The sequence below is a fragment of the Rutilus rutilus genome (assembly GCF_951802725.1).
Source record: "Rutilus rutilus genome assembly, chromosome: 13".
In the NCBI taxonomy this organism is placed as follows: domain Eukaryota; kingdom Metazoa; phylum Chordata; class Actinopteri; order Cypriniformes; family Leuciscidae; genus Rutilus; species Rutilus rutilus.
In genome coordinates, this window is record NC_140218.1 from 10926413 (window position 1) to 10951994 (window position 25582).

Genomic DNA, 25582 nt, shown 5'->3' on the forward strand with positions numbered 1-25582 from the left:
AACATGTGGGGATGTAGGGGTTGTTTTTAGGCTTTCTGACCCCAAGACTCAACTAATCTCTGCAATTCTCCATCTGTGATCCTTGAAGAGTCTTTGGCCACTCAAACTTTCATCCTCGCCGTGCATTAAGACAGTATAGACACACGTCCTCTTCCTGGCAGATTCGTAACATCTTTAGTTGATTGGAACTTCTTAATTATTGCCCTGATGATCAAAATGGGGATTTTCAATTCTTTAGCTATTGCCTTACAGCCACTTTCTATTTTGTGAAGTTCAACAATCTTTTGCTACGCATCAGAACTATATTCTGTGGTTTTACTCATTGTGATGGATGATTAAGGGGATTTGGTCTTTGTGTTTCCTCATATTTAAACTCCTGTGAAACACAAAGTCATAGCTGAACAGTTTCATGTTCCTAGTCACCCTGGTGTGCTAAAAAAGGTAAATATTAATGGGAATATACTTCAGAGATATTTTACTCGTAAAAAATTCTAGGGGTGCCAATAATTGTGGCCAACATGTTTTGGAGAAAAACATTTATTTCATAATGTGATTTCCCCCCCACTTTCAATTCTTTTACTTCAATGAAAGGTTAGAATTTTGCACATTTTTTGAATGAAAGATCAAAAGGATAAACGATGCAGATTTATTTTTTACAGCCAGTTTTGATCATATTTACCAGGGGTGCCATTAATTGTGGAGGGCACTGTATATATGAAGAGTTCAGATGCAAAAGCCTCTACGTGCCATCTGAAATTTTCTTCTAGAATGATCATTTTTATCAAGCTCGTATATTTAAGTTCAGCAATTTCACTTAAATGACAATTAATAGGTCATTTTCATTGCCATTTAAGTGAAATTACTGAACTTAAATATACGAGCTTGATAAAAATGATCATTCCAGAAGAAAATTTCAGATGACACATAGAGGCTTTTGCATCTGAACTCTTCATATGACACTTGAGGTGTGACAATAAATGAGTAAACCTGGTCTCTTTATTAGGTGACAAATTAACTGCACTGAACGTCTCCTCATCTTGCAGTGTCAGAAGATCGGTTAACCATCAAACTTCTTTCTTGTCTAACGTGTCTTTTTCTGGTCTTGTAGGAAAAGCTTTCATCTCAACAAGCAAAGGAAAGATGCAGGAGAAGTGGTTTGTTTCAATCACCAGGGGTTCACAGAAAGAACAGCCTTCATCTGAGAACTGATTTCCCTCGTATTTGTCAGAATCAACCCATGTCTGACCCACGTTGGAGAGTACGCCTTCACTTTGAAGTGCTGTTACCGACGGCATACTCGGAAACGCATCATAAAAACAAAACAAGGCGACTTTAAACAACAGAAGAAAGTCATAAGTCAAAATGACATTCAGATATCACACATTGCACCGCTGTAAACAGCCTGTGTTTACATACTGAGACGGGAAGACGGGTATAACAGAAGAAGAAAAAACAACGCAGGTCAGCGCACACACATCTGTTGTTATGATGAAGAGAAATCATACGCATTCACGTTCATACTGTATGCACTCACAGACCTGAGAGCAAACAGTAGAGCTGTTTACACACTCCCATTATAATTTCACAGCAGAAACGATCCAAGCCAGCCGAGCAAGCAGCTCTCCTTTTAAAAGCACATTTATGTTGTTTTTACTGTGTGTGAATATAATGGTGTTTGTCTGTCTCTCTCTCTCTCTCTCTCTCTCTCTCTCTCTCTCACTCTGGAGGAAGGTCTAGTCATTGCTTAACCATTAAGCGGCTCTGTCCAGCCCTTTGTATCTCATGTTCTGACCGGTATATAATCTCTGAGCGCTGAATTCTGTGTCATATGTGTTAAAGTTCATCCGGATAGAGAGATGCGAACCGCAGTTCTTCTTCTGATACTCCTGCCGCCCATGGTAGCCCAAGATCTTTGTAAAGGTAAAATTGTGTGAGAAACTGAACTGTTTTCCTGCGATCTTTGTGCCTGCCGAGGGTTGGTCGTCATGTTCTCAGTTCAGACATTTTTAAATCTCACTGTCTTTTTTTCACAGTGGAAAGAAAACCTTGAGCCGTTTCAGAGGCGGAATAGTAGCGGTAAAGATGAATATAATCGAAAGTGTGTTCAGTTAGTTACAATTGAGAATTTATAGATAATAATGTTTTCCTTTTTCAGTTTAATTAATAAACTGGAGGATCTCAAAAAAAAAAAAACATGCCAAGAACAGATTCCGGGTCATGTTTCAGATCAAACTCAGTACACAGAAATAAGAAAAATACAGAAAATGTAGCCTATATGTTTTTTAAATTTCATGTGGGGCTGCACAATATATCGAAATATCATAAGTGTGCATATCGCGATATGAATACTCGAGTCGGTTATGAGAAAATCAAAGAGAAAATCACTCGCTGCTTTTGACTGAATAACTTTTATAGCTTTAATAAGAATCAGTGTTTATTTAATTCATACAGGGTTTTATTTTTACATTTGATTATTCAATTTCTGTTTTGTACATTATTGTAGCATTGCATATTGCATATCGTTCAGCCATAATTACAAGCAAAAAAATTTAAATTCTCATTTGAAAAATCTCATTATAATACTTTTTGGGAAAACATCTCATTGTAGTTACTAGTAGTAATGCAAAAAATAACAATTATATATGATTTAAATTGCAAGTATTTTGTACTGCCTTTTTAAATGTAATGTATTTAAATTTTATGTAATAAAACACTTAAAAATATCAAAAGTAAAATATCTGTACGCATTATAATGAGAATTTTACAGGAAATGTGCTTAAATGTCATTTATTATAGTTTTTATTAATATTTTGATTAGAATTATTTTTTTATATTGTATGTTTTCACTTTGCTTTTAGTTTTGTTGTGTTTAACTTTGTTATTTTATTAGGTTTTTAAAATATGTCTATATAATATTAAATAATTAAATGTATTTATTAGTTATTTTAGTACTTCAAGTTACACTAAATGAGATGTAACCTTGTTTTATTTTATTTTTAATATTTTGTTTTACTTAACATTTATTTTGTTTTAATAAAAACATTGTTTATGGGTTCAGATTAAGTTAACAAATAATAATCCTGCCTTTAATTCAAAAATCATAATGCTCCTAAAATAGACTTCACTGTCTTTATACAAAACTTTTTTTGTGATGTTTTTGAGATATTCGCCTGGAAAAAGGGGAACTCGATTCAGGATACATTTTAGGGAAAGAAGAAAGTGAAACGGTTCAGAGGGAGTGTGAAATTGCAGTGAAATGAAACTTCAAGAGAGTTTAAATAAGGATAAAAAATAAAAAAATCATCTCTGAAGCGTCTAAACATCCAAAACTTGATTATGCCACTTTGTTGTCTGACCAAAAATGCAGACTCGGTTTCTTATTTGGCATCTAAGCTTATCTCATCCTCTTCAGTATCGTGAGAAACCACTGAGAAATAAAAGTGACGAATGAATTCCCAAACGAGGATCTTTTAGGAGGACACACACTGCAGAAACCTTATCAGCCCAGAAAGAACAGGAAGTACACGGATCTACACAACAACAACACAACAAGATACTTTGTGAATAAACTCTCTATCTCTCTCCCTCTCTGTAGACAGCAAAGATGGATTTAAAGTCAGACTCAGCATTAAGGCGGCCCTCGGAGATAAAGCAGTAGGGTTTGCTTTTGGTTCATCTCTTTTCATTTAGTTTCATAATTTTATTCAGGCATATTGATCTCCTGTGCAGTATGTTAAATAATTAAACATTTTTTCATTCTCTTTCTCTCTCTTTCTCAGTATGAGTGGAATAAGAGTGAGATGTTTCTCTTCAAATCTACTCTGGCGTTTGCGATGAGACGCGCTAATCAATCTAATCAGGACACAAACTACGAGTGAGTAGACCGCCACTCTCCCACACACACGACATGATGAACACACTTAACCAAAGATAATCAACACCAAAACTGGTCTGGCTGTGTGTGTGTATGGACCACTCTGATTGTGTTTGAAAACGTGAGTGGAATGGATTGACCACAGGCGTTTAGTAGAGTCATATCTCTTTGTTAGTCATGCATGCATGTGGGGGAGTGGGTCAGATTTTGTCATCACCGTCAGGAACAAATGTCCCGACAAGGCTATAAACCAGTCAACAGATGCAACAGTGTGAAACATTGAGGTGCTAAAATGCAACATGGGTTGTTTAGACTCAGACAGCCAATCAGAAGCTTCCTCGATGCTTGCTTCATTAAATATGCATGTGCTTTGCACAGCTGCAGACACTTCAAATGCTGTGTGCACTTTTAGTACCTGAGGGAAACTGGTAGTATGTTTCAGAGGACTTGAGACAACTGAAGTGAATTATTTGGCAACATTTCTAGATGGAAAAGCATGTTATTAAAACTGGCCTGATTGTTGCATGCTGTACTTGTTCTATCAGTGTTATTAATCTCATAAATATTCAAATGAGAACATTCTTTCAGATAAAGCGAGTTTATATTACCTTATGTTGCTTCGCATTGCATTGCTTTTGTTGCACTCCATTGCTTTGCATTGTTTTATGTTGTAACTTTGCTTTGCATTACATTGCATTGTGTTACACAATGACAGAGGGGTTAACAATTTCAGATTAACCAAGATTATATAATGTTATATTGCTTTGCACTGTAAAATGTAAAAATTGTGTAACGTGTCTTTTTGTGTAAAAATGACAGAGGTGTTTTCCATTTAAAGCATGAAATCTTAATATCCGGCAGTTTTGGAGCTTGTCTGCCGTTATATTCTACTCACAGCTTATCAGCCATTGGCATCACTGGCAGAGTTTTCCTCTGGCTAACATTTCTTAGCACAAGCCAGTAATTTGTATCTATTGAGGAACATACATCATGTACTGTTCCAGTCTAACGCGGTGTGTCCCCCAAGGCTCCAATCACGGCCCTCTCCTCTTTCCAATTTATATGCCTCCCCTTCGGCAAATAATTTGATGGCACGGTCTCAGAATCCTTTGCTTCGCTGCTGACACGCAAATCTATATCAGCTTCCAGGCCAGACCAGCATTTCAACAGCCTTCCTTATCTTCTTGCCTTTGTTGTAGCATTTTTTTTTTTTCAGTTACTTTTCTTTTTCTCACTGAGAGTTAGGAATTTGTACAAACTCCTAAGCCGAAGTAGCAAACTTTGCCATGTTTCTCATCCCACTCTGTTTGCCCTAGGATAAGTCAATAATTTGTGCTCAGACCTATGATTTTCGCTTAGCGGGTTTAAATGTCCTTTTCACAAGATGTAAAATAAGTCTTTGATGTCCCCAGAGTGTGTATGAGAAGTTTTAGCTCAAAATACCCCACAGATATTTTTATATAGCATGTTAAAGTTGTCACTTTTTGAGGGTGAGCAAAAACGCACCGTTTTTGTGTCTGTTCCTTTAAATGCAAATGAGCTGCTGCTCCCGGCACAGAGGGCGGAGCTTCAACAGCTAGTGTCCTTTTACCTCACACACACATGCAATGGAAATTTCAAAAACATTTAGCCTTTAATGTTCAAACCGTGTCAGACAAAGATGGAGAGACTCAAGCAGAAGTGACAACATGTAGACAACATTTCTGAACGGTTAGTTGATGAATTTATGTAGCTTACGTGTAGTTACCTTCTAGTCATTGATTAGCATATTCTGTCTTGATAATCTATAAATCGTGTTCAGGGGGCGGGGTTTATGTAAATTCTAGGGTTGGTGACGTCACTAACCCGGGAGGAATGTCGTGTAGTCCCTACCAGCCGTTTGTTGTAGTCCTTAAAAAGCAATTTCTTTAAAAGCAAATATCTCCCTTTGCTTTGAACTTTGAGCTTCGTAACTTGGCAGATGTTGTTTATGCTCAAACAGCAACATTACACACTAACTAAAGTTAAAAAAGTGAAATGACATTTCAAATGACATTCGTTAAGATTATATTAAGATGAGATAAATGATGTGTTTTAAAATGAAATCTGACAAAATATCACATATCAGGTAACTGTGCTGTCCGCTGAATCTACATGCTTTTTCTCCGAATGAGGTATGATCTGCAATGAGTATAGATATAATTTTGTGTAATAACGGATTATTTCCAAAGCCCTATGATCTAGCAGTAATTTTACACATTTAATAATAACAGTGATCATCTACAGGTGAACAGAAAAACGCATGATGTCATTTTAGGACTGTCCTGTTTTAGGGGATTAAATGTTTTTCCCCTTAATTATATTCATGCAATTGAGCCGCTCTCAGTTGTAGGGAAAGCAAGACTGATTAATTTTACGGGTGTAATTACGGGCCGAGATGCTAATGGGTCAGGGGAAATCGATTGCGGTTAACCTTTCCCAGCCAGAGATTGGCCCCTAACGATTGTGAAATCTCACAGCTGAAGTTTTGCAGAGATGCTTGAGGCTTGTTAGTGAGAGAACTGCAGTATTGATTGATGCCGGGACGCTGGATAGGGAGCGTGTGGTTCTTTTGCAGCATCAAGTTACAATGATGAGACGCCTGCGTCTGCTTGATTCTCACTGGCTGCAACCAGTATACAACCGGGAAATTAAGTTTACTGACATTATGTGATTTACTGATTTATTGGTAATTATTTTATTAATAACTATAAGCATCCTTAAAACAAGATAATTATATATTTTTTATTTACTTGGGAAGCAAAACTGCATCAAATAATAAGACTTCAGATTTCAGAGAATATATACACTAACGTTCAAAATTTTGGGGTAAGAGCAGCATTTTTTTGAACAAAAATAATGTAATATATTTATTTTAAAATGTAATTTATTCCTGTGATGCAAAGCTGAATTTTCAGCATCATTACTCCAGTCTTCAGTGTCACATGATCCTTCAGAAATCATTCTAATATGATGATTCGATGCAAAAAAAACCCATTTCTGATTATCATCATCATCGTATCATATTACGTTGAAATTGGCAAATATATATATATATATATATATATATATATATATATATATATATATATATATATATATATATATACACACAATAGGATTTAGCATCACAGTCACACAGGTGATATTAGTAGAAGGGACAATCTTATTATTAAGCGCATTTGATCAATCTAATATGATCATTCTAATATGATGATTTGATGCTAAAAAAAAACATTTCTGATTATCATCATCATCGCATCATATTACGTTGAAATTGGCAAATATATATATATATATATATATATATATATATATATATATATATATATATATATACATACACACACACACACAATAGGATTTAGCATCACAGTCACACAGGTGATATTAGTAGAAGGGACAATCTTATTATTAAGCTCATTTGATCAATCAGTGTCATCAATTTTTTCTGTAAATTTTAAATGTTTGTGACTGATAAAAGTTAACTTTGTCAACTTTGAGACGTATACTAGATGAGTACACTAATTGGATTTAAAACATGATTTAAAACATTAGGTAACAATTAAAACAGTTATTTAGAAAAACACAAACAATTACGAAACAAAAGATTTAAAACATATTCCCTAAAAAAAGTCTTATAATCTCACACAATTTTACACTGGATGATTTAAATTAGACAAATTAGATTTAAAACATGAAAAAACAATTAGTTAAGGAACATAGTTAAAACACAAAATAAAAAATGTATTCAAAAAAAGAAAAAAGCCTTATTATTCTCACACAATTTTGCTTCTCATATCAATGACAAAAATGTTGTTGTTTTTCGCTGTGTACGTGTATATGTGTTTGTGTGAGGCTGTTTCATCATTTCCAGTGCACCTTCTATGCCCTCTATTACCAAAAAAAATCATTTTTTCCTGTACTGCAACCAAAATCCCCACATAACAAACACCAGCCACACCATTAGCCTCACAAAAATAATGATTACATCTATTTTTCTCATTTAAATAATCTTTTCCAGTACTGCAAACATACTGGTGTGCAATGATACACAAAGAGTGTCGTTCGTGTTCGTGGTGACGTCGCCAGATGATCCAACCCAACTGATCCCAAGAGAACAAGTGGAGCAAGCAGTGAAGTGAGTCAATGCTGTGCTGCAGGTTATAGGTCTAGACTTTATGTGCAGATAGCTCACTAACTGGTTGACTGCACATGGGCATCAACGTGACATGCTATTGCAAAAATGACCGCTGTTTTTTTTTTGTGTGTGAATTAAACAGCTCGTGACATGCTTTATCACCAGAAGAAAATAGTATTTTAAGACTTTTCTCAACCTTTTTGGCATAAAGCGTTCTTTAAAATTGAGTCATGAACCCTAGGGTTTTAATTAGAACCTCATTGAACCTTTTTTCATTGAAAGTCTCGCACATTCACTTCCGTCTTGCAAAATAAGGTGGATGGGTCATCTAGATCTGTCATGATTATCCTTTAGCTTGCCAGATTCCCTAACACATGATTTATAATTCCAGGTTGAGTAAGCATCGCATAAACAATGCGTTCCTGTTATCGGACATGACCCTGGAGTTCGTGGGAATCCCGCCGACGCTGGCGACCCCGATCGTATACGACACTCCGCCATGGCTCATCGTGTTTGGTGTGGTCATAGGTGCTGTGCTTGTGGGGATCATGGCTTTACTGATGTCTTCAGTTAACAAAAGACGACGGTCAGTAATGTTCTTTTGGCAGACCATTTCATTTAAATTATTAACATCCATCTCAGGTGATCTGATCACAAGACAGACTGAGTTTTAACCACACATTTAATCTCCTGTGCCCACAAGTGATCAGATTTTGTCTAAGCTTTCGTATGTGTGATCACATTACAGCAGAGCAAACTAAAATAAATGTTAAAGGGGTCATGACATGGTTTTTGTTTTTTTTGTTTTATTATGTTCCTTTGGGTGCAATTATAGTATTACTATAGTTTTTTGGACAAAAAAACTTTTACATTTGAGTGATTTATGACCTTTTCCCACCCTGTTTCTCATCCTCTGATTCAAACAGTCTGTTTTGGGGGTGTTTCCCCTTTAAAAGTTCAGTGTTAACGCCCACTGTTTTGATTGGCTAACGTCATTGGCTAAAAGTAGTTTTAAGATGAAATACATTACTTACAGTTTGCGGCGTCGTTGTTAGGCCCAGAATAGTCGTCAAATTTGGTTTCTCATGTCATGACCTCTTTAAACTGTCCTTTCTCATATGTACTGTATAGACCTTCTGTAGCTCCGCCCCTTTTCAGCGCTGCGCTCGTTGTGTTCAGTCTTCCGGTTTGTATTTTCACAGCATGAAGGTAAGATCTTACGGATTTATGAATGAAGCGCTCGCTTTAAAATCTTCCCGGTCGACTGACATTTGTTATGACATCCGTTTCAAACATTATGCTCATGATAAATTTCGTTAACTCTACAATAAGTAAATCCACTTCACTAGCAAATTGCTCTTCGACAGCAATGCCATAGAAATATTCAGAGCTACTGCAAAAACAAGTTTAAAGACAAATTTCTATAGAATTGTCTCTGCCACGTAAGGTCTATATAGTTTTTTTCTCCCAGTTCATTCCAATGAATCATTTAAGTTGTTATTTTATACCAAAATATTTGGTTGCAGTTGTTCATTTCTGTTTCAACTCTACCATTAAAAAATGTGGGGTTGGTAAAATGTTTTAATGCGTCATGTTTAGGGGTGTGAAAATGTAAAGTCGATGATCCCTGTGTAAAACTGTTGGATGTCTTCAAGGCCCTGTTTACTTTACACCTGGTATTAAGATGTGTTTCGGTCGATCGGATCACAAGTAGACGAGGGAGACACAAACCCGTTTACACCTGGTGTTTTAATCCGTCTTTTTTGTCCACTTTCAACCACTTCTGTCCTGATTTCTTTGAGGGGAGGGTCTATGGGCGGGTAAATGTATGTTTTGTTTGTGGACGAAATAAGCTCACGCAATTTACATATGAACGGAAACATTCAGAGAGCAGCAGCTTTAGTTAGTCTTCTCTGAGCCGCGAGATCACGGAATGGTGTGAGAACATTGTGCTTGGTACATTTTCGTCTTCAAATCAAACTTGGGTCTTCAGCCAAAATACTTTAAATCCCATCTGGCTAGCGCGCCTCCCTCTGTTTGAACACATTCGACCACGCGAGCGTTTACACTACGAAAGCAATCCGGTCGAATGCGTTTTCGACGACCTCTGGAAGTGGTTGAAAGTGGACAAGCTCAAAACGTTTTAGACCCCGTTTACACCTGTATTTAGCGTCGTCCACTTGTGATCCGATCGACCGAATCACATCTTAATACCAGGAGTAAACATGGCCTTAGATACCAACGTACCTTGATGTTACCTTCCCTGTATTCTGATCTGACCTGTTTATGATGCTTTACCCACCACAGAGCCAAAGACAAAGCTGCTGGTTTTGCAGAAGAGGATGGCGGAATAGTCAAAGAGAACGGAACCACACTTTCAAGCCTTGGCGGTGTCTATAATCAAGCGTTCTCAAACGACGACCGCTTCACCCAGCTGTAGACACAGAGAAAAAGTAAAGCCATTCAGTATCACATAACCTCTAAAATGCCTCAGATATCCCAAAGAATGATATTCATTTATTCACCTTTTTTCTACGACCCATGATGCTTTGCACAAATTCTGGGAGTAAATTCCGTTAAACTGTAAACGATCAGCGAAAGATTCGCTCTATGAATGTAATAAGCATTTTCAAAAACTGGGTAAAATGAGATGACGTTATTCTACACACCCTTCAACCATTGAACAATAAAAGGACATTTAAAAATGTAAAAGCATTAACAAATGACTACCACAGACCATAAATAAATATCACTATAGTAATATATGTCTGTATTATCTACCATACGTTGCCTTCATCAAAAATGTTCATTAACTGGAACATTGAGTGATAATTCAAATGCGACAGACAATAAAAATTATACTGACCTGCTCTAGAAACATTCAAGTAAACATTGTTAATAATAATATGAGATTAGAAGGGAAAAGGGGAGACCAATTACATTTGAAAGCATCCATGTGAAAACAAACCTGGAAAGAGACGTGAGGATTTGAGGAGAAGAAATTCTCAGTGCATTTCAGTGAATTATTAATGACATATATCGTAAATTAAATCGGGAGAGCAGATCATAAATGCACAGTGTATGTTATCATTTTTCATCCTGTTACAGCGGAATATAAAGGAAAAAAAAGAAAATAATCAGGAGGAAAAAAATCCAGCGACTGTAAAAGAGTTCTTGACAGGTATTCTTGTTATACCGTGTGTCACAATGAAGTCTGAAGACTTGAAGTCTGAAAATAGAACATGAAGGAAATTGTACAGCTCATTCAGTCAAACTGACGGATAAGGATCATTTGTAGCGCAACCTTATGATTTGTTTCAGTCTTTTTGAGTGGAACTTCCCCAAACCGGAAGTGCTTCCCATAATCTAAAACACAGTGGGTTTGTTAGGAAAAAGGGTGGATACTCAAGACTATCCTGTCCTGCACAGAAGTACAATTATTTGAGTATTTTAATATTGCGTTACTGCCCAGCTAACAGAACGTTTTGCTAATGTTCCCATTAAGATATGAAAATATTATTTCTGATGTTTAGTTTTTTTTTTTATGTTTTAATAATGTTTTTTCTTGGTTGTGTGAATGTTAAACAGTCCAGTTTATAATTGAGCAAACATTATGGGAATGTTACTTTTGAATGTTCTCTGAACGTTTTGAAATGAGTTTAACAAAACGTTTCAGACAAAAACGTTCCATGAACAATGTATGTTTTCGTGGAAATGTTTTGCAAACGTCATTAAAGTTTAACTTTGAACGAACATTCTATTAACGTTACTGAGCGAATGTTTGTTCTTAACTTTGAGAGAACCTTGCCGGAACGTTCTGGAACTTCTGAGCGTTCCGAGTTCTGAGTTCAAAGTTCCAGAACGTTCCCTGTTTAGCTGGGTGTTAGTTTCAAGGCTGACAGATCAATATACTAGTGTACTACTAAAAGCTGACACAAGTTTTTTTTTGGCAATATGTCTTGCCCTCTACGTCCAGTTCAAATAGAAAATAATTGAATCCAGAAAAAAAAAAAAAAAAACACTGTGCTCAAAGCATTTCATGAGGTTTTTAATTTAGCTGACAATGCTACAGGGTAATCCATAGCAAATGCTGACGTCTGAATTATGCTCTCATCTGCCTGTTTATTCAGCAACATTGTTTAATGAATTATTAGAGAGAATCAATAATTTATGAAAATATGATACGCTTCCACACAGTAACAGATTAGGCAATTTTCTAGTGTCAAAAACAAGCGGGTTTTTTTTTTACCCTTATGATATGTGGGTTTGTGCATCCATCACACTTGAACTACTTTAATTGATTTGATCCTCCACTGAGTGAGAAAGAAGATTGAAGAATATTAAGAGAAGATCTCCCCGAGGAATATTAGATGTTGAACTTCTGAGAACGTTTCTATCTTGAGATTTACGGCGCGCTCTTCCACTAATTGGATCCTCTATCTTCAGGAGCCGCACGCAGGGCTACAGTCACAGGGAGATATTGGACCGATATCACAAGAAAGCTCATTACTGTATTGATGCCCTGTAAGAATACATAGACCAATACAATAGATCATCACTAGAGTCCTACTGCCGAATTTAATAAGTTCTTCAGGTAGTGGTTAATGAACTCGGCTGCTAACTAAAAGGGCGAAGGTTCAAACCTCCGAATTTGTAATAGCTAAACTTGTTTAATGTTGTCATTTCTATGTTAGGATACACACTGAAGCATACAAAAATCTTTGTTTTGACAGCAATTAAAATGTAAATACTTGCATATCTAACTTTAGAAAAACGATGAAATATTTAGTGGGGTTCATGCAATATTGAATAATATGGAATTCATAGACTAATTTTTATTGTATTTATAATTAATCAAAGTATTTTTAATGCTAGTAAATTTATTTAACATCTCATTTTGTATTAAAACGGTTTTATTTTGTGTTTTATGATTGATTTTTTTTTAATGGTTAGACTGGTCACAATAGTTTGCTTTTCTCATAACAATCAGTGTGTTTCGCTTATATTTTATACTTGAAGAGCTTTAATGATGAACAACTTCCACCATATAAAGAGTGCAAATGACTTTAATTCAATTACACAGCCCATCTGGATTTCATTTACGAATAAATTTACCATGAAAAAGATCTTTCTCTGACTAAGTCTCTCCATCATGACTTCTCTGACTAAGTCTCTCCATCCTTCATCCATTTTGAAGTTTTACATCATGTCTGACATTTTAGTTTTTATGCATTTGGCAGATGCTTTTATCCAAAATGATTTACACAGATTTTGTTAGCAGCTGGGAATCGAACCTCTAGTGTTGCATTTGTACGTCTCTAAGGTTGTTCATATACAGTGCAGTGGGTAGCAACTGATTACATGTAATCTGGATTACATAATCAGATTCCAAAATGTAATTAGATGTTTTAAAAACACTCATAATCAGACTAAAGTTACATTTTTATTGATTACATGATTACTTAATATTCACAAAATGGTAGTAAATTATTCATAATTAATTGATTCTTTCCATTTTAAAACAGCCTATTGCAGAAAATTGAGGCATAAACAAACAAAATGTTTCATCTTTTTTGTTTTATTTAGAAAAAATAAAACATTTTTAATAGTTAAATACACTTTTTAATGTATTTTAATTGCACATTTTTATGTTTTTAATAATTACTTTAGTTATTATTAATAAATAAATTATTTTCTTACTTAATTATTACCTTTTTATCAACTTTTATTTACCTCACCAAAACCCTGATGCAATGTAATGTTTAATGCACTTCCTGTTGTTGATAACAAATTTTCAACATTATTTTTTTCTCATTATTTTTTGTATTTTATATCAAAATGGTTCAAGATTTTCCTATTTAAATCTATGTGATAAGCTCGCCAGCAGGGTTGCCAGATTGGGTGGTTTACCGCCCAACTGGACGGTTTTGCTATCTATTTTGCGGGCAAAAATGGGTTTGTGCGGGTGGATAAAAATTGGGCTGGTTTCGGATCAGTTCGGCGGGTTTTTGTTGCCTAAACACCGGCACTTCAGATCCTTCTTCCTGCGACCCAATGTTCAGCAGACAGCAGTCTCACTCACTCACACACACCCACTACAACTCTGGCTGACTGCCCCCTGACCTCACAACAGACACTCCCTCCCACTACCTTAAAGTGACGAACGCCGGCACCGCCCGCCCCTCAAACAACACACTAGATCGTGGGGTTTTCAAACTTAGCTAGCTGACTGACACTGCGGTTTCATGACACTCTCTCCGGGTCAGCGGCAGCGCCGCCAACACAGATTTGAATGTTGCAATATGATTTTGTCAAAGGTTTAATAGACAGACGAAATGGAACAAGATCGCGTGGGTGTTTGAATCGAGATCACAAAGATGAATGGTGCAGCTCTATAACGACACATTTCATCCTCTGTTGAAACGAAAGTGGCTAACTTCTGTCAACCTCATCTATAAGCAAGGGCAAAAATAAAGCAATTTAATTTGAATTAATATCTGTAATATTCTGTATAAAACATTTTTATTTTAAAATAATAATAAAAAATAAAAAAATAAAAAAAATCGCGATACCTAGGTGAATCGATTTTTTCTCCCAGCCCTAATATGCATGTTTCATGTTGCCATTTGAAATAACTGAAATGTTAAAGTGGGTTATTTTTTATGTCTATATATCCATTCAATGTTTTTATGTTACTGAATGCTTTTGTTCCAAGCGACTTTTATTGACAATAAACAGACTCATCGATAGCCTACTAAGTTAATCGCATTATTTTCCATAACATAAGCTTTATAGTTTAATAGTAGAATATTCTGACTGAGGTCAGTAGCCTAATTTTGCGTTCATTTGATTGAATATTGTTTCTAAAATCGAATAGGCCAAGTCGAAAAATGGGTAATTTTAAAGCTTGTTAATGATTTCAATGTGTTTAAACGAGAAACAAGCCACAAAAAAAATGTGGGCGGTTTTTTGTGCATTCTCGCGGTTTTTGACGAGGTTTTGGGCTGGAAAACCTTGCTGGCACCTGGCAACCCTGCTCGCTAGGTCAAAAGTAATCTAAAAGTAATCAAAAAGTAGTCTGATTATGTTACCTAAAATGTGTAATGTAATAGATTGTTACTAACTACTTTAACTTTCATCATGTAGTTTGTATTCATAAAGGGACTACAATTTGTAAGTAATCTACCCAGCATTGTTAATATATAAATTGAATGTGTCAATGCTTTGATGTTGTACTTTTCCAGAGTTAAGAAAAATGCACAGGTAATGTTCAGAATCTAACGAGTGCGAAGGAGATAAAACCGATTGCACAGAAAAACATTAAACTCCCATCGGAGCTGATGACTGGCAAGCACCACATCTGTCATTTCTAAAAGACGCATAGCTGGAATTTATGGGTTTTATTTTACGTGATTCACCTTCCTTGTATTCGTATCCCAATTTGTTTGTTGTTTTTTTCAATACATAGTTGAAATGACTTGTCAAGGCTTATGCAATCTCACATTCTGTTTTTGCTCTCTTTGATAAAGCTATAAACACTGAAAACAGAATTTTCTGGCATCCTAATGAATAACACCCTTTGATTGTTTTTCTTTTACACGCATACATAATGTATTCTTCCCACTGTACGTCTGCCAGAAGGATTGTGCTTGTGCATTTGCATTAATAATAGCATTTAAAGTGCATTTAATTGACCGTGTCTAATCTAGTCGCCTAATCTTCTTTAAGAAGCGTATCTCAGCCTAAAGCAGCATGTGTTTGACATTTCCACCTCTGCTTTTGCAATAAGAACAATAACCTGTAAAATTGCCATTTACCTTTCTATTTTAAAAGCATGTGATGTTGGCTAAACTCACTTACAGTGTAATTTACAGGATCAAACGGCATATTAAAATGAGAAAAAGAATCAAAACACAAGTTGATTGTGCTTATATTAAAGCAATAAGAGAGTTTTTCGAATCAATTTCAAGAATGTCACGACCTTTTTTTAAAGTTTAGATGGCACGCACACGTTAGTTCCACGGGGATGAGAACTAAACTTGGTTACACATTAACCTGATGTTAAATCATTTTGCTATGAAACAACAGTTAACACGCAGTAAGATCTCAAAGGTATCGGAGGTTACTATGGGTTTTTAACGATGTAGCATCAAAGAAAAGTTATGAAAATTGATGTCAAGTCATTTGAATATCACCATGGAAACTGTCAGTTCTAGAATTAATCACGGTGAAAAAGATGATATTTGAAAATATGGCTATAATAAGTGCATGCCAGTCACAGCACGTGCACACTATCGTTTTACCCCGAGAACAGCAGGGGACAAAGTTCTGTAGCCATTATAACGCAAATGAGTTTGGGAAGATCTTTAACTATTATGAGTCATCAAATAAACATAAAATGAGGAGATATGTCGCCGTGTTCATAAACCATGACATTAAACGGACTGAGCTGAAACAGATATAATGTCATTTACCTGCCCGGCGTTATGTGACCATTAAAAGGATTTACCTGCTATTGTGTCTGGCCTTTGAGAACCAGATATGATCTCAAATGGCTCCAAATATTAAATCTCTAAATATATATTTAGTCAGCTGGCATATGATCACACACCAAGAATTGTGTGTGATCATACGCCAGCTGACTAAATATATATTTAGAGATTTAAATTCTGGCCTTTGAGAACCAGATATGATCTCAAATGGCTCCAAATATTAAATCTCGCAATATATATTTAGTTAGCATATGATTACACACCATTCTCAAAGAATGGGATGCATATTTTTTTTATTATTATTATTATTTCCATTTTCTATATACCAGTCAAAAGTTTGGAAAAATTCAGATTTTTTTCTTGTTCGCCAAGGCTGCATCAAAAATACAGTAAAATATTACTGTGAAATTATATTACAATTTAAAAGAAATGTTTTCTATTTGAATATATTTTTCAAATGAAATGTATTCCTGTGATCAAAGCTGAATTTTCAGCATCATTACTCCAGTCTTCAGTGTCACATGATCCTTCAGAAATCATTCTAATATGATGATTTGGTATATTTCTTATTATTATCAATGTTGAAAACAGTTGTGCTGCTTCATATTTTTGTGTAAACGCTGATTTTAAAAAATCTGGATTCTTTGATGAACAGAAAGTTGAAATAGAAATCTTTTGTAATGTTGTCACATGTCTGTCATGTTTGCTCAATTTAATGCATGAAAAAGACCCCAAACCTTTGAACAGTAGTGTACAGTATGTGCAAGTTTAATTCTGTCACCGTAATTGAGGTTTTTGGTTGAGATTGCTCGTTCATTTGGACGTCGGCCCGGTCGTTCCATGCTTTCATCCATCCGACAGCACTGAAATATAGTACAAAAAGAAGACAAAAAAAACATAAGACTCACTGAATCAGTGCATGTCCACGCAAAGTGATTCACAAGACTGAATCTGACGTTACTGAACCCCAAAAGGATGTGTGATGCATAAACAGCAGCATGATTGTAAAGTGCTCAGTCCTCAACTGCACAAGCACCAGGAGCAGAGACAGCGTCATTAATCGTGACTGGGGAGGCAGCCCAGACTCCTGCGAGGACCGGAAGATGAGGAGGCGTTGTACAGTCGGATGACAGCAGGCAGAAAAAAATCCCAGCAGCACTTGGTGAAACACCTTGGTGAAATAAGCCAGTGGCTTGACATCATTTGACATCACTGCAAATCTGCAGTGCCTGCTCAGAGCTAGATATCCCAGACCTGGCAAGACATCGTATTTATGCACTTAGAAATCTTCCAAAATTGGCCACGATATTGAAAAAAACGTCTCATTCTTTATTCTTCAACTTCCATGTGGTGAACATTTCGATAAAGAATTGAAAAGGCATCATGGAACGTTCTTCACACTCTTGTCTTATATAAGGACTCATCGCAACCTAATTTTTCACTGAATAGAGGTCATGACGTTCTGTAGAGCTAAAAAAGTTCTTGATGTGACATTACAGCTTCTTCCGATCAGTATATTAGTTCACGGGTTCTTTAAAGCACTGGTACTAGATGTTTTCTCAACTAAGTTTCCAAAAGTTTCAGTGAAAAGTTCTTAAAAGAACCGATTATGTTGACAATTATGGAATATTTCTTATAAATGTTTTATCCGTGTACATCATTATTATTTTTAATTCATGTGCCTCGTAATCTTTAATCAATAAAACTTCCTCTCCCTCTTTCAGTGACGAGGGCGGGGCAACCTGTCACTCACATGAAATCCACCAATAGCAAACCACAATCATTCCAATCAATTCCCCATGGACAAATCAAGTCCCGCCCTACAATTTTTCTTGTTCAAAGGGCAGTTTCACTCTGATATGTGTCACAATAGAGAAGAAAAGACTATCGCAACTTTAATAATCTAAGCATCTTTGAGCTTTTGAAAGGTTCCATCAATGTTAAAGGCCAGTAAGAACCTTTATTTGTAAGAGTGTAGATCATAAAAAGGGTTTTACTCAAAAAAACAAAACAAAAAAAACCTCGGATAAGGCGAGTGACCCATCTCACATATACAATTATAGATTGCTATCCTGATTGTGTCTCGAACATTTCTGATGTGATAAATCACGGGCCCTGGCTGCCTCTTCTCACTTTAATTACAGATTAAGGGTAATTGAATTCCACCATCCATCATGAAAATTAGTTGCAGGCTTGCCGAACCCTTGCTGCCAGCTGACACAAGATAACTATTTAAATCATTAACAGATGATCATTTATCTTACTAGACTGTTGTTAAAACTTCTAGTCATATTCAATCATAGCACCTATCCTAAACTTTTTGTCATAATTTAAACATTCAGATGGAGAAGCACATCTTCTGAAAGAAGCATCCCTGAGGAAAGCTGTGGTAGATTAACAATTATCTGAATACTAAGAGTTGTGATGACTGACTTTTGAGGTCAATTGCAATTATTCAGATTCTTTTTTTTTTTTTTTCACTTAGCAACCATGAAGACAGCGGTTTCCTTGTTTTGAAAGGATAAATGGATAAACACTAAATAAATAAATGTATTAACCAGCGTAATTGGCGATTTAACAGTCTGTCTGTTGTTTTGGCATCTTTAGAAATAATTAAGCAAATGTTGTGTATTTCCCCAGGGAAACACAAATCTAAGAGTACAGCTACTCTAAAATGATGAACTTCACTTTATGATTTTATAAACTTTTTAGATACTAGAAACTTTCGGTATGAAACAGAAGTTGCGATAGCCTTTTCTTCCCTATTGTGATGAACATCTGAGTGACTTTGTCCATGGGGTGGTTTGGATGGTTGTGGTTTGCTATTGGTGAATCTCATGTGAGTGACAGGTTGTCCCGCCCTCGTCAGAGAAAGACATCTCAAGAGAAGAGATCTCGCCGACACGTCCGATCTCACCTCAACATTCAAATCTGCCTTCGACCTGCAGCGGACACAAAGAGAGAGTAGGCTACTTTTCAAACACACAAACGCAGTACCTCAAACATTCAAATAAACAGAGAAGTACCAGGATAAAATCTAAACATGATAGCGATGAAAATATAGTAAAGCAATTTGACCCTTAAAATAAAGATAAGTAAGACATTAAAGGGTTAGTTCACCGAAAAATTCTGTCAGTAATTACTCATCCTCATTAAAGCCCTGCATTTCAGCCCGAGCCCGACGGGCCCCGACTTTTTTATGCCCCTAGGGCCGGGCTTCGGGCCAATTTTCACGTCATAGTTCACATGCGGGCCGGGCCGGGCCTCTGGCCTTTTTTGGTTTATCCTTTTTTAAATATTTTTAGACATTAATTTAAGAAATATGAGAAGTTGACGTCGACGATAAAACAAACAAACATAGAAAGACATTTCATAACCTCATAACTTTCATAATCTTATAATTACACTGACATATGATTGACATGACAGTCTCATGCACGCACGCACACAGAAGGTTTCCCGTCAGCGCGACCCACAATTCACCTCATGTGCAAATAATGGAGAATATTAAGAGAAAAATCGCAGAGTGATAGAAGAGAGGAGGACTGGGTTAAAACCTTCCACTGTGGATGCTATTCTTTTTCTCCACGATGCTCTGTAAGAGACTGTTCTAACTTTTCGTTTGATTGGACTTTATTTCCGTTTAACTGTTGGAAACTACTGGAAAAAAGAATGGCCATGTTCTGTGGTGCATTTTTGAGGTAAGATAACCTGCAAGTTTGTTTCTGATTTATTTTATTTTATTTGTTTAGATTGGCTATTGCTCATTTCATTTGCGAGCGCTGTTGCGAGCAGCCTGAGCCTGCCTCAGTATTTCAAAAAAATGTTGTTTGACTCACTGTGGTTTAATAAATATACATTAAACTAACTGTCTGTGTGATATGCTTGAAGTGTTTTATATCTATGTATTTTATTGTAGCCAAGTAAAGTATTAGCGTTGATTTGAGAGGCTAAATTGATCAAATATGCTTTACTCGCTGTCGGCTCGGCTTGCTTGGTCGTCTTTTTTTTTTTTTTTTTACGCTCCAAACATTTGTCTAAATTAACTTAAAGGGACACTCCACCCATTTGCATTAAGCTTTGCATTGTTAGAAACCCAGTCATACTATTGAATGGTTGTGCAACACTCTCTCATTTTCCCCTGAGACGGGAGAAATCCGTTATTTACCTCTTACACTTCCTCCTACAATGACGCAAAAATCGTCATTTTGCGTCATTGTAGGAGGAAGTGTAAGAGGGGGGGGATTTCTTTTGAGACTACAGACACTCGTTCCTCATCTTTCCCAGGGGGCGGGACCCGCTCACGCTACAGACCTATTACAGATCAGTGGGTGGGACTTTACTCTCTGAAACTGAAAGCAATATCCTCCATCTTGTTTGAAGCTAAGCTAACAGGCGCTGTGGAGGCAGATGAAAAGTTATGACAATAGCGGAGGAGAGTGCTCAATATGATATAGACTAGAGGAAGAGGATTTCGGAAGTCTGATGCTTGAATCAGGTGTTTGTGGCTACCTTTACAAGCCGCATTATAGCGAAGAGCAGCCGAGGCAGAAGAGCAGCCGAGGCAGAAGACCTGCCTGCCGCGGACGAGGAGCCCGGACTGACTCGAGTTAGGGCGGACTGGCGGACTGGTGGCGCCGGTGATCTCACTATGCAACTCATAGACTGTAAGATGCAACTACGAACACAGAGATAGAGTCCGTCTGCGGCAAAGAATTTCAACGATGACAATTTCTCCTGGACGAAATCTCTGAATCAGACGAGGACACGGACGTTTGTGTTGTGAACTATCCTAGTTTCGCACCGCATATGTTCTGACTGAACATCCAGGTACCATGCAATAATTCACCTTTTCGAAAGAAATACAAACGAGGAGTAATGCACTAATGAGTTCGCCAACTAACTAGACATTTTGTGTTAAATGAATTTCAAGCTCTGGTGGTAGCTAGCCTTGTAGAGGGAAGATTGATTTCTCTTATAGGCAGATATGCGCTTTCTGGATTAGTGGGAGTGGCTTGCGGAGCTGTGCAATGTGGTGCATTGTGGGAGTTGTTGTCTTAGTTTAAAAAAAAAGTTATTTTTTGTCTTTCCTCGGTCACGAAGGCACCAAATTCAAAATTTATTTTACATTTCGGCTACATATATGACCCACTTTAAATAAAAAACAATGTTCAAATGGGTGGAATGCCCCTTTAATAAAGAAATGAAAAGAAAGGAAACATAACTAACAAAACGGACCTATTTTAATGGCTGCAAATAGGGCAGGCTGCCGCTGTAAAAAAAAAAAAAAAAAAAAAAGAGGATACTTTTTGTGCGCAAAAAATAGCGACTTTATTCAACCTTTCATTTTCTTCTGTGTGGGTCTGAGTGAGTTAACGAGAGCGCCATGACGCATTGAAATCGCTGGTGTTTCTGACGTCACAAACTACCTTGTAACCAATCAGATCAACGTGTGATCGTCAACGAGTGGATCTCTGAGCTGCTGTGAGTGAGTGGAGGCAGGGTTCATTTGCATATTCATAGAACCACGTATACTAAATGAGGCAATGGTGTAGAGTTACAATCAAGATATTTTAAGGCATGAATAACTTTTTTTCAAGGAAAAACGTTTAAATATGTCATTTTGGTGATCAAAGATGAGTTTTAAAGGATACAATTATTGACTACAGAGCTTTAGTAAATGAGTCACTGAAACATTCATACAGCTGATTTATTTGAGAATTAATTACCTCAAATTAATAAATATTTGTGTAAAAGTCTTTTCAATGTCTACTAATCTCTTGAAAGTGAGTCTGGCGTTCTAAAATGGTTTAACAGCTAAACAGTTTATTTAAACTTTCATTTATATTTTTGATTCACATTGTTTCATTGTTTATTGTATTATTAAAAGAGCTACAACTATGTTTAGTGCAGCTTTTGTAAATCACTGAAACATTTTGTTCTTCAGAATATTCCAGAATCGTGATCTCTATTGTAACAAAAATAACTGTAACAAATTGTGATTCTCAATTCATCCCGAATCATGCAGCTCCAATTAACATTAATAAAATGTATGTTTTACGATAACATGGTCTTGGACAAATCGGATGAGAAATGTTTGAGTTCAAATTAACTTTTGATTGCTGACTTATATCGGCATATCTGAGCAAAGTTTGAGACGTTTTCTGAAAGTCTAGCAGACGTGTAAGAATCCTGGGATCTTTTTTTCATTGCAAAATTGAACACTAAACTGTGGAATTGCTGTGTTGAAGAAATGATTGCGGTATTAAAAAGGTCTCATTTGCGAATACTCTTCCCTGCGGGGATTCGTTGATTATTGTTTGAATATGAATATACACGGTTAGGTAAAACAAATTCCTGCTGGGGGACCATAAAGGCTTGAGATGATGATACACTAGTCCCGTAAGTATTACAATAACCATTGTTACAGATGTCTCGTTATAAGAGGGGAATTATGAATGAGATCCGAGCGTTGATTAGATTGACGCACAGCTGCATTGTTTGAGGCTATAAAAATAAAAATGTAATTCTCAAATAAATGCCCGCTTGCCCTCAGAATCACTTTTAAAGTTTTTCTCTGCAGGAAGATTAACAGATAATGTTTTTTTGTGTGTGTGTGCTGTTGGGGGAGTGAATTAGATTTGTACCCAAATCGGTTACATAAACCTGCGCCGTGCCGGAAAACTTTGCAATGAGTTCTTTTATATTTCCGTGTACTTTCTATACTCTACAGATTCGGATGTCTTCAAAGGGAAGCTCGCAGAGGGACAGGCTGTTTAGTCGGCAACATCTGAACTTAGGAGCATGTCAATCAAATCTCAGCGGGAGCAGGTGAATCCATCTGAGGAAAATGACAGTAAGAATTGGGAATTGCTGTGAAAGCACAGAGAAAGAGGACGTGATGTAGAAACAGTGAAATGCAGCAACACTCTGTCTGACAGATCAAATGGAGAAAGGCAGAGTGAACTTAGGAGAAATGAATGACAAAAAGACGGAAATGAAAAGAGAGATTCACTTAGCAAAGATCCGTGAAGTGAGAATGAAGTGTGCTTGTTTAAACCTGCAATTGCGCCAGAATTTCATTACGACGAGCAGTGGGTGAACATCCTGTTCTTCAATCTCAGCTCAATCTGCATCTGTTCAAGGGTCCTGAAATGAGCCGTCGGTTCTGAACGTTCAAAAGACAAAAGGAACATTGTAATGTCCATTTTGCAGGCTGTCGTTCAAAGAAATGATATCTTAAAGCAAACTTGTTTCTTTTTTTCCCCCCTGAAAGTAACGAACATTTCCACCACATCTCAAATGATGCAGTGTGATTTACAATAACATCACTGAAATGACCATTTAAACACTGTTTGGAATGAAATGTATTCGAAATGTAGGCCTACACAATGAAACCATATCTTAAAACTTTTTGCATAGTTTGACAAACGTACAGCTTGAGTGCTGGGAAACTACACAATAAAAAAGCTGTGAGATTTACCTTGCATTTTCTTTGTTGTGTGATATTCCATCTCAGGCTCTTACTGACACTGTTGTCTCCTTGATAATCAAGTACACTGAGGGAAAAAAAGAAAAAAAACTTTATTAGGGGCAAAATTGTTTGTTCTAGACTAGTGGTAATGTCACTAAAACATGTATTCGGGAATGTATTGTAAAAGGAGTGTATTCAAACAATACATTTTGAAGTAGCTTATAATTATTTCACATTTAAACAACAAATCATATATTTTTTACTATATAATTATTCACATTTGTATGATAGAATATAAAAATCTAAGGCAAAAAAAACTATAAAATATATACATAAAGTGCATTTTTAAAAAGCAAAATAAAAAATAAATGAAGACAAGACCATTTCAATATGACCTTCGCACACCAAAAATGCTAAAAATCTGTTTTAATAATTAAAAAATGACTCTCTTTGAATCTCACTGGGGCGTTTAAGGATGTGTGAAGCATAATGGGTATTTATTGCAGTTCAAGAAAGTTTTCTGTTGGTTGTCCAAAATTATTTTAAAATCACAACATTATCAGCAGGAATGAATGAAGCCTATTTGATCCTCACAACTGAACATTATCAAGTTGGTCATTAAATTCAGTTCATCAGCCGCAGCTCTGATGACCCTCAATTACAGCCTCGTCCTTCCCTCTGCACCAATCAGATGAAGGCAGTAATTATGGCCAGCAGCTGTGATGGTCTGGAGGTCAAGTATTATAACGTCATAGGTGTTGCAGAGCAGAGTGTTTTTGAAATTATGTTGGCAGGTTTTTTCCTGTCTGTGGTAAAAAAAAAAAAAGTCAAAATGTAAAGAAATTACAAAAAAACATAAAAATATATATATTTTTGAGGATTTTTGGGCACTTTATAGGCTGAAGACTCAGACTAGTTAGACCAGCAAACCACCTAGGCTGGTTAAAACTGGTCTTTTCATTGAGCTTAATGTTCATCATGAAATGCCTGAAGAAGTTGGACCGAAGGGTATCCCTGAAGGTATCTCTTCAAAGGTGTTTCTACAAAATTCTTACCCTTAAGCTCTTACTTAATACCAAATGGAGGTTTATTGTCATTTTTAACACACTACAGGCCAAAGGGGGAAAACGAAATGTAATGTAGATTCAGGAAGCTGTGGAGCAGACTGGGAAGTAACTACTGTAAATTACCGGCAATAAATAAGCCTAGTTTCATTACAAATTCAACATACAATAACACGACTCTCACAGTTATGTTCAGTTAGTTTGTTTTCATTGACTTTCAAAGCTCCAGTGATCCATGGATATTGACATGCAGCCAGGAAACATGTTTCCTGACATTTACGTGCCTGATTTCGACACTAGGGAAATACATAAAACAAATTAGCCTGTGAACGCTTTATATAAAAATAATATAGGTAGGTCAAATCCGGGTGATCACTTATAGGCTATCAATGTTATATACACTCACCTAAAGGATTATAAGGAACACCATACTAATACTGTGTTTGACCCCCTTTCGCCTTCAGAACTGCCTTAATTCTACGTGGCATTGATTCAACAAGGTGCTGAAAGCATTCTTTA

The 25582-nt window shown here is 36.3% G+C and overlaps 1 protein-coding gene across 1 annotated transcript; it reads left to right on the top strand.

Moving 5' to 3' along the window:
- The first annotated feature begins 1423 nt into the window (after positions 1 to 1423).
- cltrn (collectrin, amino acid transport regulator) lies at positions 1424 to 10579 on the top strand. The gene is made up of 7 exons (XM_084427237.1): positions 1424 to 1461; positions 1840 to 1920; positions 3596 to 3654; positions 3780 to 3874; positions 7917 to 8033; positions 8425 to 8619; positions 10341 to 10579. The coding sequence occupies exons 2-7, from the start codon at positions 1857 to 1859 to the stop codon at positions 10471 to 10473; spliced, it is 663 nt and encodes a 220-aa protein (XP_084283363.1). The 5' UTR covers positions 1424 to 1461; positions 1840 to 1856; the 3' UTR covers positions 10474 to 10579.
- The last annotated feature ends 15003 nt before the right edge of the window (positions 10580 to 25582 follow it).